This window comes from Cervus canadensis, chromosome 25 (assembly GCF_019320065.1).
Source record: "Cervus canadensis isolate Bull #8, Minnesota chromosome 25, ASM1932006v1, whole genome shotgun sequence".
Taxonomy (NCBI): Eukaryota; Metazoa; Chordata; class Mammalia; order Artiodactyla; family Cervidae; genus Cervus; species Cervus canadensis.
The window spans coordinates 43763570-43781469 of NC_057410.1; the positions used below are offsets into that span (position 1 = coordinate 43763570).

Consider the following 17900-nt stretch of genomic DNA (forward strand, 5'->3'; position numbering starts at 1 on the left):
CTAATATAATAATGGGCATAAATAGAGATTCTAAAAAGCAATTATACATATCTGAATAGCTTCATGTATAGTAATCACATCTGAAAAAATAACAACATGGTATTCTTCCCACATTATAACGCTATTAAGATGAAAATGTCTGATTCAATGGCTGCTATTTGACTTGGGATATTCATTTTCAGGTGGATTAACAATCTGTAAACAGTTATTCATTTCAAAAAGAGAAAGCCTCATCAAGCCTAACATTTGACAAAAGATTATTCCTTCCACAAACCAAATTCATGTAGCTTACCTCTAAGCTCTTCTTCTCAAATTATCAGTAAAAATTATCTACTTTAGACTAATGAAGTCTTGCTCTAAATGAGAAAAAAATCCGGTTGCCAGGCAACAAAGACGACATCAAGACAAGTTTTTCCTCTCTCACCAGAGAGGATGATGAGCACTATCACAGCATCACCAGCGGGACGTTGCTGAGATGACTCTGTGTCCTATGACAGTTCTTCCCAACCACAACTTCTCATGCCAAGCTACCTACAATTTCTTTCCCATGAATGAATGAAAAAAGAGATGAATTTATTTTCAATGATTATGTCGAGAAAAACAAAAATGCATCAGACAGTACTGATTCGTTCCTATTACTAAAGACCCTTCACACTCTGCACCATAGGGTATATTCTGGACAAACCAGTTCATGGGGCAGTGGCCTTGTCTGTTCAGTCTGACCCAGCTCTCTGAGTTCCATAACGCGTATTTCAAAAGTCTAGTGCAATCCATTGTCTTTAAAAATATAGGCCTATACTTTAACCAAACCCTACAATCATAGCCCAAATTTGATGGGCTCAGAAAATATTAAGTAAAACCCAAAAAGCAGGGGATGACAGTTTACAAGTATTAAAATCTAGGAAGGCAGCATTTGGTTGTATATAGAAATCTTTTACTTTAAGATCTACAACAAAAGGAACGTTTGCTAGTGACTATAGGCACCCAAACCACAGAAAACAGATTTCTGAATAATTAAAGCTAGTGTCATCAAGATCAAATTACCAGGAAGATACTTTTCCTCGCTGTACTGTTAGCCATACAGAGCTTTTTATCTCTTAGCCCTAGGGAGCCAGTTTGCAGGAAAACATACAGGATTTTGCATGGGGCCAAGCTAGGTATATTAAGATGGAAGAAAGTCACACATCCAGCACAGAGTTGTAACATGGATTTTTCAAAGGCACGATAACGAGACTCATAAAATTCCCAATGTAGACTTCCAGGGATGAAGAAAACCCCCATCACAGACTAAACTCAGGACTACACACTGACAGATGGAAATTCCTCTGCAGTAAGTATACCAATTCAGATGCCTGAAGGTGGAATGTGTGAAAACACAAATGTAACAAACGAAGAGGATGATTCAGAAAAAAAAAAAAAAAGCATGACAAACTCTGACATTCTACCTATCAAGTATCAAGTCACAATGCGTCTACCTAGGAGGAAGGAGACAGTACTACATTTAAGCCTGTATCATTTCTCATAGAACTCTCTGTTTAGGAAAACTGCTAACTACAATGAACTATTCCACTTTGTGGTTTTGATTCTTGTAAATAAAAAGGATTGCTGCCTTTAAAAAAATCCTGGGCTAATGGATAGTCTCCAGATACACCTAATGATAATGACTGAATCTGGTCAACCTAACCAATCTTTGTGGCCCTCAGGAAATATATCCTACTGAATACTACATAAATAAGGATTACTGGATCAGGCAGCCTTGACATATTTTAATAATATGGTGTTAGGATGTATGTGCCTTTAGGATCAATGATGCTGATTTAAGAGCCAGCTTGATTAAAGTTTGCTGGAGCCTGTGGGTCTACTTTAATAAAATCCAGAATTATCAGATTCCTCCTCAAAGGAGGAGGATTTAGGCTATAGATAGAATATATTTACTTCAGAAGTAGCAATTGCAATTAAAACTGCAACAGTTCAAACAGGGAGTGAAACAGTGATTGCTTTATAATAGAAGAACCCAGCAAAGATGGCTCAAGGCAGCTAAAGTAAGATCAATAACTTCAATCGGCACCAATGTCTCAATCCATTAGCAGACTACCATTTTCTCACTGAAGTCCCTCCTAGAGGCTTTAAAAATTCTAGGAAGAATTTTACTCCTCCATTAAAGTGATGGAAACAAAACAACGAAATCACCCAGCGCTACTCAAGTTGGTGGTCATTACCTCATTTCAATTACTTCATCTCTACCGGGGCATCACTTAAAACACTTTCAACAGAAGCTTTGTATCTTCTGATGGAAACCACAGAGATTTGTTCTGCCAGCAGGTGGAAAGAATCATGGATTCTTTTGATCTAAACCCTTCACCAAGTTGCCTCTTATAAAAGCTACTGTAGAATTCAAGTATTCTAACTTTGCAGTCAATACCTTTTAACTGACTGATAGCAAATGAAAGAATACAGTATTTCTACTGAATTAAATAACATAAGGAAGCAGGAGGCCCAACTTTTTTGTTACAATCATTTCTACACCAGTGCCATGCGTGGTCAGTCGCCTCAGTCACGTCTGATTCTTTGCCATGACCGAAGTGGCTGCTCACGCATGGCACAGGTTTGGAAGTGATTGTGCCGTATCTTACAGTAAATAGGGAGGAAGGACAGAAAGAAGGAAAGAAAAGGGGAAGAGAAGGGGAGGCAGGAAGGAAAGAAGGGGAAAAGGAAGGAGGAAACTTCAAAAAGGAATAAGGTCTACTATGTTTTGGGTTTTAGCAGTTAGTTGCTTACACTAGGTGATTCACTCATAAGGAAAACATTTCCTTCATAGTCATCTTAAGTCAGAAAAAAAAAAATTCTTGCTAGAGACACAATGCACTGCATTGAGAGTTCTTTCTTTGTGCCGTTTGATTACTCGAAAAGCTCATCTTAGGACTAAAAATGATCTACAACAGTACAGTGTTTTATCTAGTGATTGTACAACTGAGGATAATGAAGTTCTGGCTGTTCATATTTTTGTGCACACATTATCATATCTTAAGGGAACAATCATCAATTTTCTTAATTTCCCCTTCTCGGATTATGACTGCAACACCTCTGTTTCTCAAACTCCATGTAAAAAAACAAAGAAAAAAAGAAAAATTCAGTCGATAATCTAGATGCTTTCAATCATTTTATGGATAAATTACTGTGAAGATAAATGGGTAAATGGGTAAATGACAAGTCATCTATTACCCAGAATTATGAATCATGTAGATACAACTCTCCTATATAAACTAGGAAGACCAATTTCCTTCATGAAAGCACTTCATGTTTACATTATTACAATCCAAAACAAGGGTTTAATGCTCTACTGGTGTTGAACAGTGACAACTCTTTATTAAATGCCCCTACAAGGAGTTGATCTGTTCCTGGATTGTTTTTTACAGATTAGTTTGCAGATTTAGAATCTTAGGTGTTATTTAAATCAGACATCAGAGAGTGTTGATATTAACAGATCAAAAGAGTCACTAGAAATCTGTTGTTGCTAATAAAAATTTCTCTTGAGTAACAACAACAACAAAAAATGCTGCTGCTGCTGCTGAGATGCTCAGTCATGTCCAACTCTTTCCGACTGCACAGACTGTACCCCACCAGGCTCCTCTGTCCATGGACTTTGCCAGGCAACAATACTGGAGTGAGTTGCCATTTCCTTCTCCAGGGGACCTTCCCACCGCAGTGATGGAACCTGCATCCCTTACATCTCCTGCACTGGCGGGCAGCTTCTTTACCACTAGCGCCACCTGGGAAGCCCAACAAAAACCATGTCGTAATATAAATGAACTGACTGCAGAACGCCTTCTCAGAACCCAAGTCACAGGAACTAATCAATTTTCACTCATACGTTTTAGTTACTTAACATATCCCTTATTAATTCCAAATTACACATCATGGTTTCTTAGCAGCTCATTTGTATACATATATTAATGTAATCAGAGAGCAAATTCATAAATTATGCATTGTATCTGAGGCTTGTAAAAGTGTATGATTGTATAAAATAATATCAATTTCTAAGTCAATAACAAGTAAGAACAACCTTGTAGAAAATTTGAAATTTTAAATAAAGAAAAATATTCCTTTGGTGAAAGATTAACCTTCCTCCAAATGTTATCAGGTTTTTAATGACATACCTCTTGGAGAAACACACACCATCTATTTGATATGCAAAATATTAGGAAACTCATAAACGTGCTAGAAATATCACATCTTCTCTTCTTTCTGAGTTAATAATAACCCATAAAGTGTTTATCTTTTCTGCTAGTAATCTGATATCTTAAGAAAGGTGAACAGTTGCAAACATTAAACTTCGATATCATTTTTTGATTATTTACCACAACATATATCATTGAAAATAGTGAACTAATTCCTTTTATGCCAATGAATAAAGATTCTAACTAAATTTTCTGTTAGTTGCAGACACCTGCACCACCTAGGATGAATTTTTTTTTTTTATGACGATCAAAACCACTAAACTAGCTAGTTATCTGAAAGCGAAAAGTGAAAGTGTAGGTTTCTTAGTCATGGCTGACTCTTTGCAACCCCATGGACTGTAGCCCACCACGCTCCTCTGTCCATGGAATTCTCCAGGCAAGAATACTGGAGTGGGCTGTCATTCCCTTCTTCAGAGGACCTTCCTGACCAAGAGATTGAACCTGGATCTTCTGCATTGCAGGCAGATTCTTTTTTTTTTTTTTTCCAAAATCAAAATATATAAGCCTTTATTCTAGGACCATTTCCAACTTGGTCTTTTTTTTTTTTTTTTTTTAATTGGAGGCTAATGCAGGCAGATTCTTTACCTACCATCTAAGCTACCAGGGAAGCGCAGCTAGATACTTACCCACCTACATACCTATCCCTAATGTATGTATTTGTGAACTCAATAGGATACAGTATCAAATGCTGTCAAAATAAATGTGGTGGATGGAAAGAATCAGTTATTGTTAGTAGAAATTCACGATGTTTTCCACAGTAATGAGCAGCCATTCAAAGCTGATTAAGGTGACAGCACATGGACATAATGTGGTGATTAATTCCCTCTGAACGATACATTAAAGAAAAACCGCAAACTCACATGGAACTCAGTACTCACCAGAGACCTCTTATGCCTGTTTCTCAGGCTTCAGTGAGCTTTTCTGTAAGCCTGGATTCACTAACTGCATACATCTGCACAGGCTATTATGTGCAAACATCAACACGAAAAAGTAAAGGAATCATAATTTTATTTATGAATGCACTGGTTTCCTTCAGCAATCTTCAGCATAGTCACCTTTAATGGAGTCGGGGTGGGGGACAGAACTCTACTGTAGGTATTTGTATAAGGTCACTTGTATATTGGAAACAAATTTCATGTTGACCAGGAAAGGAAAACCATCATGGAAAGCAATCTTATAGGTAATCAAATATTATCCTCTTTATGCCCAGGAAAATAACTGTTGGAATTTTCCTGGTGCATAGGAGATGCATCAAGTCTATAGTCACTCTTCCATACAGAGCAGTAATTCCTCACTTGTTTTTATATGTATTTTACACAGAGCATTGCTTTCTCCACATTCAATCTTATCTTTTTTATTTCCCAAATAGTTACAAATCTGAATTTAGATAAGAAATTTCTCTTAGCAAATCGAATTAGACAGAATAGAAGCTTTTTTTCTGATTTTCATCTTATTTAAAGAACGTGTATTCCTCTCTGATCATTCATTTTATATTCCAAATTACAAAGAATATAGAAAACACAATTTTTCCAAAAGAGCAACATCCAAGAAGGTAACAGAAAAAGTATAATTTATCAGAATCGAAGAGTTCTAAATATTAAACACTAAACTTCAGTTTTCGTCTCTCAGTCTTCTAGACTGAGTCATTTTAAAATGAGATCTAAGTTTTGCTAAGAAATTTTATTATTTTAATTCAAATTTGATGCCCTGCCTAAAATAATTCAGAAGATGTAAATTCTGAAAACACTCATATACAACTGTTGATCTAATTAGTTGAACTAAGTAGGATTGAACTGAAATATATCCATATGAAGGCTACAAGGCTCTCATAACTCACAGCTACTTTCAGTGAGCCAGATGGCAAAGCCAGCAAAATTGCTACCTTCGGTGACAGGGAAAACAAATTCCAGATGAACTACTTACTTGCACATATGTACACAATCATCCCTCAAAAGAAGTTACCAAAGTTTTATTCTATCCACTTAATATGACAAGTTGTTTCCCAAGGATCACTCAGTGGGAGGAAAATACAGAATAAATAAGTAAATAAATAAATTACACATATAATGATAAGTGTGTTGGAGAAAAATACATTTGTCTGTCGAGTGGTGAGCAGAAGATATTTGATCCTAATAAAGGACCAGAGAAGCACAGGGAATTCTGTCAAAGAAACAGTGCTTTAAAAAAGTACTCTTGGAGCAGTTATAGGAAAGCTAGGTTACAGGAAAGCAGAGAGAATAGAGATGAGTGATGATGATAATTTCAATAAGGGTAGATGACCGCGTGGCTGATGCAGCTCAAAGGCAATTGGAGTGCTGACGGTGGGATGAATGCAAAGGAAAATCTCAGATTTAGTGACTCACCAGATATATGAAACCAGGAGGCTGAGAAAGCAAAAGAGGTCTCCGGGCTTTATATCCAGGGTCAGGAGAATGATAGTATCAATGTAATTTAAGATGTTTTTTTAACAAAAAGATAATCAGATAACTGCTTACTTCTACCGAAGCCAGAACCGCCTGATTGATGTTTGTGCCTGATGGCCACAATTCAGAATTCCCTCCCATCCCTGCAGTGTTTCTCAGCATTTCTGCAATATTTATGTACATGTTTGGAAAATTCTCACCAGTTTGCCACCAGTGGTCTAGCACAGGTACTCTGAAGACCTTTTTGGACCATTCCAGCGTCTCCACGTCACATCGTTCTCCAGCCACAAATAGTGTTTTGAACCTGAATATTAGAGGGAGAGTGAATTCAAATTATTCCTTGAAAATAAACTGAAATAATTTCAGTTTTTGCCTTCTTTTAAGCACTGTAGAATCTAATCACATTAATTCTCAGAGGAAAACACCATAGAATGGTTGTAGAATGCAGGCGTCATTTGTGTGGACCCAGTATGCCATGCAGCGCTAATTCACTTCACTCCTGTCTGCCTCTTTGCGACTCTATGGACAGTAGCCCACCAGGTTCCTCTGTCCATGGGATTCTCCAGGCAAGAATACTGGAGTGAGTTGCCATGCACTCCTTCCGGAGGATCTTTACAACCCAGGGATTGAACCCAGGTCTCTTAAAACTCCTGCATTGGCAGGTGGGCTCTTCATCACTAGGCCAGGCAGGAAGGCCCCAGTATAATTAAAGGCATATCACAGCACTGGAAATGCTTCAAAAGCAGAATTCACAGCTATAGCTTTTCAGTTTTGAGAAAAGCAACTGAGTTGATCCTTGTAATATATCTGTCATATTCATCTAATAATCAAAAAATGAAAAATCTTTTCCTCCTTGACATTACCTCTGCTAATTTTAGCTCCAAATTTGATTGCTGTATTCTATTTAAGTCTATGCACAAAAATATACTCTAGAGTATCAGCAAAGGCAACAAATGTGCTCATAGATATGATGCACTTGCTCCTTATCATGAGTTACTTCAATAAACATTACTCTGATTTCAACATATATTTCTACTACTCCAAGGACATATATAGGAAAGGTAGGTGATTTTATTTTTTGTTTTTTTTTTTTTTGTAGGTGATTTTAAAAGAAATGGCATTGTGGCCTTCCAGGATAAAAAGGCTCTTATCAAAAGGAATAAATGATTACTAAGAGATGAACAATCCTTTGGAGGGAACACTATGCCACAGTGTAGAAAGGATGAAATAGAAAAAAACAGAATTGGGTTGACACCACTGGTGGTTCATTGAGAGAATGACTATTTTTTTCTTCCATTCTCAATGCTCCATGGTCTGTCTGTCAAAACAAAGAAGGTGTGTATGAAGAGCTAATTCACTATCGTTAAAATAAAAACATAAATAAATAAATACAAATCAAATGTAAAAACCTGCCTACCCATCCTGTACAATGTAGTATAGCCACAAAAGATTTATCATTCCCTTATTTTATAAAAGTCTCATGAAGATTCAAATATTCCCACACAGTGCTCCACAACTATGGAGCCTCTATGCTGCCTCTGCTACAAACATACATCTCATTCTATAATTTCTTGCCTCTTGTTTATTTCTCACAGCTCCTTAGGATCATTCATCTTTATGACATCAATATCAGTCAAAATATCTGAGATTTTTAGATATTTAAAATTTACGCAAACTACATATATATTTGCAATTCAAGCAAATATATTACCTAAAATTACCTAAAATTTAGGTAATCAAATATGTATTCATTTATAATTTGCTTGAAATTAAAATCTGGATTATCAATTATAACCTCATCAGACAGAAATGTTATAGCAGGATGAAATAAATAGTAACACATTAAGCTATTAAAGTAGGCTAAAATATAACAAATACTAAAGTTTTAAAGTTTAAATAAGGTTGATATATCTATGATTTTAGATGCTATATAAAAACAAGACAAAATAAGGATATAAACGCCATACTGTTGATAATCTTATGACTGAAAAATATGAACATATTTTAATTGTATCTTATTCAAACTATCAAAACATTTTTTAAAAAACTTTTGTGATTAAGTATATTATACGTTTCTAGGGTAAATGAGGGGAGATGGCAAGGGCACCCCACTCTAGTACTCTTGCCTGGAAAATCCCATGGACAGAGGAGCCTGGTAGGCTACAGTCCAAAGGGTTGCTAAGATTCGGACATGATTGAGCAACTTCACTTTCACTTTTCACTTTTATGCATTGGAGAAGGAAATGGCAACCCACTCCAGTGTTCTTGCCTGGAAAATCCCAGGGATGGGGTCGCACAGAGTCGGACACGACTGAAGTGACTTAGCAGCAGGGTAAATGAGGAGCAAGAAGCCATCTGGACAGCCAGTCCTGGGCCTTGTCACAAAGGAGCTTATAGAACTTTCTAAAGAATTTGGATTTCATCCTGAAGGTGGTGAGAGGCTAATTAAAGCCAATTAAGGCTTTTCAGCAGGAGAGTGGCACAGTGAGATTTTTGGTTTAGAAGACATCACTGGCAGGAGTGGGGAGGATAGAAGGAAGGTCAGGGCAGGAGCCCAGGGGCCCCGGGTTTGGGAGGCTATTCCCATCACAGAGAAGTGGTGAGACCTGAACCCAGGCAGCCCCAGGGGGAAAGATGGAGGTGCAGATTATCTGAGAGGCCTGAGCAACAGGACTTATCACCACTGACAACTCCTGTTCCCTTGAAAAGCCTTTTAGAAATATTTGTATGTCATTGGAAGAAGAAAAACTAATACATAAACAAACGCCAAACCCAAACTTTTAAATACTGATCCTAAATCAAAGTAAAATTCAAGAAAACAGGATTAGAAGGAAAACACAGGTATCCATGACAAATCATAGACACAAAAAAGGCTGAATGAAAAGGTCTACTATTCACTGTTTTGGGGCTGCCTCACACCATACTAAATAGACACCTTTAATGACTGATCATGGATACTTGCTTCACAATTTAGATTAACTATACAGAATCATATTGCTGTTGTATAATATTACAGGAAATTTGAAGAACAGAAAGAACACATACAGGCATATGTACCTACTAGGATTTCTGTTGTATTTTTGCCATTTATGACTATAGGAGGTTTCAAGCATGGTTTTCTTACTAACCAACAGAGCAGTTATTTTTTTTTCCCACTGAAAGTGTAATCATATTCTAGAGCATATGGTACCTTTTCTACCTTCTTTCTTTGTAACAACACGTGTAACAGAATTTATTAGTCTCAAATTTTTCTTTAAGAGCAGAAGTAAATATCCAACTGTCTGAGGTCTGAAAAAGAATATGCATTTAGATAATTTGTAGTGAAATGTATAAAATGAATAGGTTCGGCTGCTTCTAATACTATAGGCAAAGAACAACAAAAACGAAGTACTTTATGGACATCAGAGGCCACATTCCCATCATCTGTCAAGCCACAGATGGCTTCAAAAAGCTCTACAAGATCCAGATAGTCATGTGTTTAGCTTATATATGAAGCTCAGGAACTAGAATTTCAAGAGTATTTAGTAATGAAAATGTAATGTAAGATACAGTCATTTAATAATGTTATCACACAATACAAAATAATCTTTTGCTAATCAAGGGGCAACTAATGCCTTGATATTACCATCATTTTTTAACTTTTAATTAATTTTTTGGCTTTTTTTCCCCTAGCCAAGTAAACTTCAACTAACTTAATTGATTATAATAAAAAAATCATGCATAGCATTGATTCCTTATTTCATGATAAATTTCAGCCTTATGTATCTTTAAACTTATTATTTAATATTATGGTTTTATATTATAATTCTATTGTCTTTTTATCTTTTAATTATACATTATACATGATGGCAATCTTCATAATGGCACTAATAAGCAAAACAGAAAGGTATGATATTCAACAAACAATAGTAAAAGTGGTGTTTGCCTTCTCTGCAAGTCAGAAAAACCCCCTCCATTTTCATTAAAATCACCTGAGTATTTACCAAAAGCAAAGGTAAAATTTGGGGTTCACTGGTAATTTAGGGACTTCCTTGGTGGTTCAGATGGTAAAGAGTCTGCTTGCAACGCCGGAGACCTGGGTTCAATCCCTGGGTTGGAAGAATCCCCTGGAGAAGGGAATGGCAAGCTACTCCAGTATTTCTTGCCTAACATCAAATAGCATAGATGATCTCTTCTCCCTAAGTACACTAGAAACTATCTATCTACATTTGTGTTAAAATTCCTAAAACTGCCCCAAAGTTACTCTTTTTATCAATTACCAACTTCAAATTATATAATGAGTATAAACACATTATAAACAAAGGTAAAATTCAAGAATAAGACATAATTGACAGAACAATTTAAAATCTTTTAATAAATATTTAATCCAGTATTATTTAACTCCTAATTCCTCCAATAAACAAAACCATACTATGTAATTTTATATTTTTAAAACCAAATGATAACTTAGTATAAATCTATAATGGAAAGACAAATTATAATTTAAAGATAAACTCATGCCTAAGGGCAGGAGCTGTATTCTTATTTTTTAAAGGACATTTAGTCCTTTAGATTTGCAAAAAAGGAATATTAACATTTTCCAACAGTGAAATTTCTCATTAATGACCTTGCCACTATTTTATTAATATTACAAACAGATGAATCCCCATTTTAAAAATTCAAAAATATATTTTTATTTAAAAATTTATAAAAGTGAAAATTAGCCATTTTTTCACAGCTATGTGGACTCTCTGGAGAGTAAATTTACTCATATTAATTATATACATCCTGTCTCTGCACTGTACAATATGGTAGCTACTATCTCTGGCTATTTAAAATTTAATTTAAAGTTGAAAAAAAATTAAAAATATCAATTTCTTTACAGTAGTAACCCTTTGTCAAGAGTTCAGTAGTGACATGTTGCTTTACCATACTGTAGATATCAGTTTTACTGGATAGCGCTGCCCTAGATTGGTATAGAGTAATTCAATATATGAGAGATACTCTGATGATGGCAACACATGAAAAGATGAACCTACTTCCAAATGTGAAACACTAAAAGGATAAACAAAATGACAATATACAGTATCTAGAACAGAAAAATGGAGAGAGAGATGAATGGGAATGAGACCTATCCATCTTTCCTCATTTCTATATAAAATCGAACACAATTCAACACTCAAATGAAGTTGAAAATTAAGCAATAAGGGAAATAGTAAAATGGTACTGTTATTAAATTAATTTTATTCCAAAATACATAGGATGCTGTATCAGTTCAGTTTAGTTGCTCAGTTGTGTCCGACTCTTTGCAACCCCATGAACCACAGCACGCCAGGCCTCCCTGTCCATCACCAACTCCCAGAGTTTACTCAAACTCATGTCCATCAAGTCGGTGATGCCATCCAGCCATCTCATCCTCTGTCGTCCCCTTCTCCTCCTGCCCCCAATCCCTCCCAGCATCAGGGTCTTTTCCAATGAGTCAACTCTTCGCATGAGGTGGCCAAAGTACTGGAGTTTCAGCTTCAGCATCAGTCCTTCCAATGAACACCCAGGACTGATCTCCTTTAGAATGGACTGGTTGGATCTCCTTGCAGTCCAAGGGACTCTCAAGAGTCTTCTCCAACACCACAGTTCAAAAGCATCAATTCTTCAGCACTCAGCTTTCTTTATAGTCCAACTCTCACATCGATACATGACCACTGGAAAAACCATAGCTTTGTCTAGACGGACATTTGTTGGCAAAGAAATGTCTCTGCTTTTTAATATATTGTCTAGGTTGGCCATAACTCTCCTTCCAAGGAGTAAGCATCTTTTAATTTCATGGCTGCAATCACCATCTGCAGTGATTTTGGAGCCCCCAAAAATAAAGTCTGACACTGTTTCCACTGTCTCCCCATCTATTTCCCATGAAGTGATGGGACTAGATGCCATGATCTTAGTTTTCCGAATGTTGAGCTTTAAGCCAACTTTTTCACTCTCCTCTTTCACTTTCATCAAGAGGCTCTTTAGTTCCTCTTCACTTTCTGCCATAAGGATGGTGTCATCTGCATATCTGAGGTGATTGATATTTCTCCCAGCAATCTTGATTCCAGCTTGTGTTTCATCCAGCCCAGCGTTTCTCATGATGTACTCTGCATATAAGTTAAATAAGCAGGGTGACAATATACAGCCTTGATGTACTCCTTTTCCTATTTGGAACCAGTCTGTTGTTCCATGTCCAGTTCTAACTGTTGCTTCCTGACCTGCATATAGTAATGGATAAAAAGCCAAAACCAAATTATGGTGAAGAATTTTTGGTAATAAAGTATAAGCAGAAGAAAACTAAAATGAATATTTCTTTCAAGGTCCATAAGCTACCAAAGAAGAGAAAACTACTCTTCACTTGTGTCAACATAGGTTAAATAAAATGTATTATTTCAGTAATACCTCATCAACTTCTAGTTCACACAACAGAACATCACTATTTTCACATCAATGTCCCAATGGTTATCTCCATCTTTTTCCTTCATTCTATTTTCTTCTGTTTCTCCCCACTAGGAAATTCAAATAACCCTTTGAAAAAAACTCTCCACCATTTTATTACTGTTATTTTGGCTTCTGTTCAAATAGAACTGATTCTTCCCTCCAAGTCTCTTAACTGTTCTTTCAGATTTTTTATGTCATCTCTCTGTTTTGCATTCTGAGTAATTTCCTCAGTAATATCCTATAATTTTAATAGAATCTTTCATTGTGTCCATATATTTATTTAGTTTACACTATCCACTGTACCTTTTTATTGTTTTATATCCAAGTTTAATAATTTTACATAAAAGTAATTAGTTTATGATTGATTATCCTCAAAATACTTATTTTCAAGTTTGATTTGACTATATTACAAAAATAAGGTCAATTGGAATATATCCATGTTCTGTTGATTTAATTAGAGTTCTTCATGTATTTGGAATTTTATTTCCCACAATCTTTTCAAGATAGAAGTTCTTTGTTGTTATTTATATATCTCTCTCTCTTTCCTATGCTCACCTTCTCTGTTCAATAGGTTGGTGACATCTAATGCCATAATGATGGTTTAGAATTATCACAGTGATGCTTGGGATATCACAGATCCTATTCCAGGATAACAGATGGGCAGTTTGGTTCAGTCTCTGATTGCTGGGCTGACCTTTGTCTCATTCAGACCCCTAGACCAACGTCTGCTGTAAGTCACAGTCCCAGAAAACAATGACAGTCATTATTATCAGCCGCCTTTCCTGAGTGGCATGTTAACACCCCAGCCCATCCTCAAGCCCATCCTCAATCACTGAGCAAACTCTGACTCCATCGGGAGTACAAGGCAACACTGAGTCCCTGTTACTCTGCCAACACTTGCCTGTACACCGAGCAAGCCTCTGGCTTCAGCCACCCTTACCATTTTGCCACTCTAATCCATTTCTAGTCCACAGAAATGGTTATTTTTCAGCTCAGCGCTGATGCTCTGCTTCTTCTTTTTCGTATTAACTCATTGCTATGTAATTGGAAAAGAAAGGCTACATCAAAGTATGAGGTACTGCGCTATCTTGAATGGAAATCCCAGCACAGGTTATTTTTCTAACTTTACTAAAATTGAACTAGAAGATCATGGGGGGAAATAAAAATCACTATGATGTATGAAAAAGAGCAGTGAATTAGAAGGCACATGATAATAATAGCTAAGATAGTCTATGTTAACAGTTCCAAGTGCTCTGCATGGATTATGTAGCTTCTATTTTCATTATATTCTTGCACTAATTCACACACACACACACACACAAATAACAGAGAGATTACATAACTTTCTGAAGGTCACATAGTCAGTAAATGGTAGATTTGAACCCAGGGAGTCTAACTCCATAGTCAGAATCCAAATTACCATACAGTACTGCCTAGCCCAGCTTTTGCCCTATAGTAGCTCTGTAATCCTGGGAATGTTATTCTACCTCTTTGTGGCAAAGTTTTCTCTACTGTGAAATGAAATGATTTCACTAGATAATGTCTTACCTATTTTTCCAATTTCTAGTTGTCTGATAAAATAACTTACAGTTCTGGTTAGTTACCTATTTCAGAGTACCCTCTTAAATTTAGGGGAACATCTTTAAATTTATTTTAAAACAACCTTTGATGAGCTATGTAACATTTAAAAAGAAAATACCATCACAAAACATTCTGTAAAAGAAGAGAGAAGCAAACTGCAAATCAATCACGAGGCTGCAATTATAATATCTAGGAAATGTCCACTCAGTAAGTCAGCATGAAATTGTCTTGAACATGAATATAACTTAAAGGTATAGTTGTATGAGAAGACTTGGGTTCTGGTTTTCATTCTGCCTCTAATCCAAACCTAACTTTTTTTGAACCTCAGTTGCCTATAGTAAGATAGTTGGATTTTGGAGGTCTCTTCTAACATTCTCTTAGTCCACAAGTCAGAATCTATCAAAGTAGGTCAGTGAAGGTACTATTCATATAGACTATAAATATATGAAAAGGAAAAGCTATATTTATCCCATGAATGACAAAAATCCCTAGGTCAGGTTAGTTTCCTAACTTACTTTTCATAGGAAATGTTATTTTCATGGTATTTAGTAAGGAGTGTAGGCTCTAGTTAGATCACCTGAGTTAGTTTCTTCCTAAGAAGTCACTGAACTTCTGGCCCTAAACTCACTTACCTATAAGATGAGAATAATCACAATTCCTACTTATTGTGATAACCAGTGAGACAACAAGCTTTGGCTGCTTATGCCTAGCACATAGTAGGTGATCAGCAAGTGTTTGCATTTATTAATAGTAGTCATTTGAATAATTGAGGCTGTTGTAGAGTCTGCATTCCTAAATAGATACTTAAAACATAGGTTCACAATTTATCATCATGAATAACTTAAATGCCTAAAGACAAAGGGGCATGATAGGGGGAGTTTATTGCAATTTCTCTTACATTAAAATCTCACGGACTAAAATCTCATACTCTATGTCTATATCTATTCATTCTAAAGAGTTGGTATTTTGGTATTGAAATTCATTCAATACCAAATGAATACCTATTAAATCTGGCATTTAATAGGTATTCATTTATTGGTGACTTAATAGGTATTCATTTGGTATTTATTTGACGCTTTATACTTGAGGAAAATTAGAAATGGCTTCTTGCCTTTGTAGTAAAGGATATCATCTGAAACCCACGTAACAAATGGGGAAAGATGATGTAGCAAACAACAGACTTTAGAGCTTGATCGTCACATACCTCCATGCCCTGTAATCAGAATGCATTTGTCAGAAAAGGGACAGTGCAAGAACAAGGTCACTATTTCCTCAAAACCCCTGGAGTTGTGTCAAGACATGGAGACTATACACAGCCTCAGATGTTTTTACCAAAATCTATGTTTCTCTTCTTTTACCAAAATGGAGAAAGCTAAATCACAATGTAGTAAATAAAGTGAACGGAAATACAATATAAGATTATTTTATGAACACATTGTACACTCATCTTAAGAACATTTTATGTAAATCCAGATCCTTTTTTTTCCCCCAAAAAGAAACAAATGGACCAAATCACTGACCCTGCCCAAACTGAAATATTCTTGCTTACGTCTGCAATTGTTGTATGGTATCTGTTCTAACCCCTTCTTTAGGCCAAAGCAGCATAAAATTCATAACATCTGGCATTTAATTTAAAAATTTCAAACTGACTTAATTTAAAACCACTTTTGACCTGAAGAAACTACAAAATCCTTTTAGTTTATGATAGCAGTGACCTATCTCAGAAAAGTTCAATGAGAACTGATGCTGGAAACTGCCTTGAAGACACAAATTGCTATAATTATCTCTGAATGTACATATCATTAAACTAAAATGAATGGCAATAAACCAGCGCAAAAGTATCTAAACTATTCTGAGCACATTATTACAAAACAACAGGAAAATAATTTCCTTCACTCTTTCAACATAGGTAATTTGGACTATAATTTGCACACTTTATGTTTATAAGTAAAATCAAGTATTTTCCCTCTATTCAGATTATTAGTTTATTTTCAAAAGGTAGATATTATATATATATATATATACACACAAACACATATATTTCTATATATGTATATGTGCATGCTAAGTCACTTCACTCTGTCTGACTTTTTGTTACCCTATGGACTGTAGCCTGCCAGGCTCCTCTGTGCATGGGATTCTCCAGGCAAGAATACTGGAGTGAGTTGCCATGAACTCCTCCAGGAGATCTTCCTGACCCTGGGATCAAACCTGCGTCTCTTATGTTTCCTGCATTGACAGGTGGGTTCTTTACTACCAGAGAGAATGGGGCTTCCCAGGTGGCGCTAGTGGTAAAGAACTAGATTACAAACACACATACATATACATATATGTATAAATCACAGATAGCCTTCTGCTTTAAGGAAAATATAAGCAGAGTGATTTTAAAAAGAGAACTATTGTGAGAAAATTTGAACAGAAATAAACAGGATATGGTATTAAAAAATATTTGCAGTATAGCTAGATTTCCACCTCTTTCCAAAATACACTTAGAACAGCCATTCTTAACATTCAGAACCTTTGACTTTTTCCATAAGGGTACTGCCGTGCTAGAAAAAATATACAGTGTTCAGTTATTCACTGTGATTGCAGTTTTTAATGTAATTTGCCCTGCGCATCCCAAGTTCACCTTGTCAGAGAGTACTGCTTCCCCAAGGCTGCCCCAGGGTCTTGCTGACGGATCGCTCTAATTGCAGTCGGCGCCGTGAACAAGGCAGCCACTCCGTGCTCCGCGAGCACTCGGAAATAGGCTCCAGCGTCTGGGGTTCCCACGGGCTTCCCCTACAAGAGAGTCATTCAGAACGTCACTGGGTGAAATGTCTCCTGCTTCATCGACTGTTCAATACTTACACATTTAACATAGCAATACTGATAAAATGGGGTTCTCAACGTATCTTAGTTTTAATATGTTCCCATGTTCTATCATAAATAAACAAAATGCCCAGGCATCAGACAAGCGATTTGCTCCAATACGGTATCCTAAAGCTTTTCAAATTGCAACTTTTCCTTTCTTAAGTTTTGAAACATAAAGGGCTAGAAATACACACACACATATATATACATATAATTCAAATCAATAATAGCAGTCTTCTATTTTCCAAGCAATTAAATACATTGTTTTGTCTGGCAGACTAAATGAGAAATGTGGTTGCTATGCATTTCTAACATTACGCATTTTTCATGATCTCCATTAAAAATGACAATAGCAAGTCTC

General features: G+C 36.1%; 1 protein-coding gene across 2 annotated transcripts in view; it reads right to left on the minus strand.

Moving 5' to 3' along the window:
• ACSS3 (acyl-CoA synthetase short chain family member 3) overlaps window positions 1-17900 on the minus strand; it is a 162707-nt gene that overhangs the window by 48738 nt on the left and 96069 nt on the right. For both annotated transcript variants that reach the window (XM_043446309.1, XM_043446308.1), the window contains 2 exons: window positions 17316-17467; window positions 6862-6965 (listed from right to left, as the gene is read on the minus strand). In XM_043446309.1, coding sequence (XP_043302244.1) covers window positions 6862-6965; window positions 17316-17467 — 256 coding nt within the window. The remainder of the gene's footprint in view (window positions 1-6861; window positions 6966-17315; window positions 17468-17900) is intronic.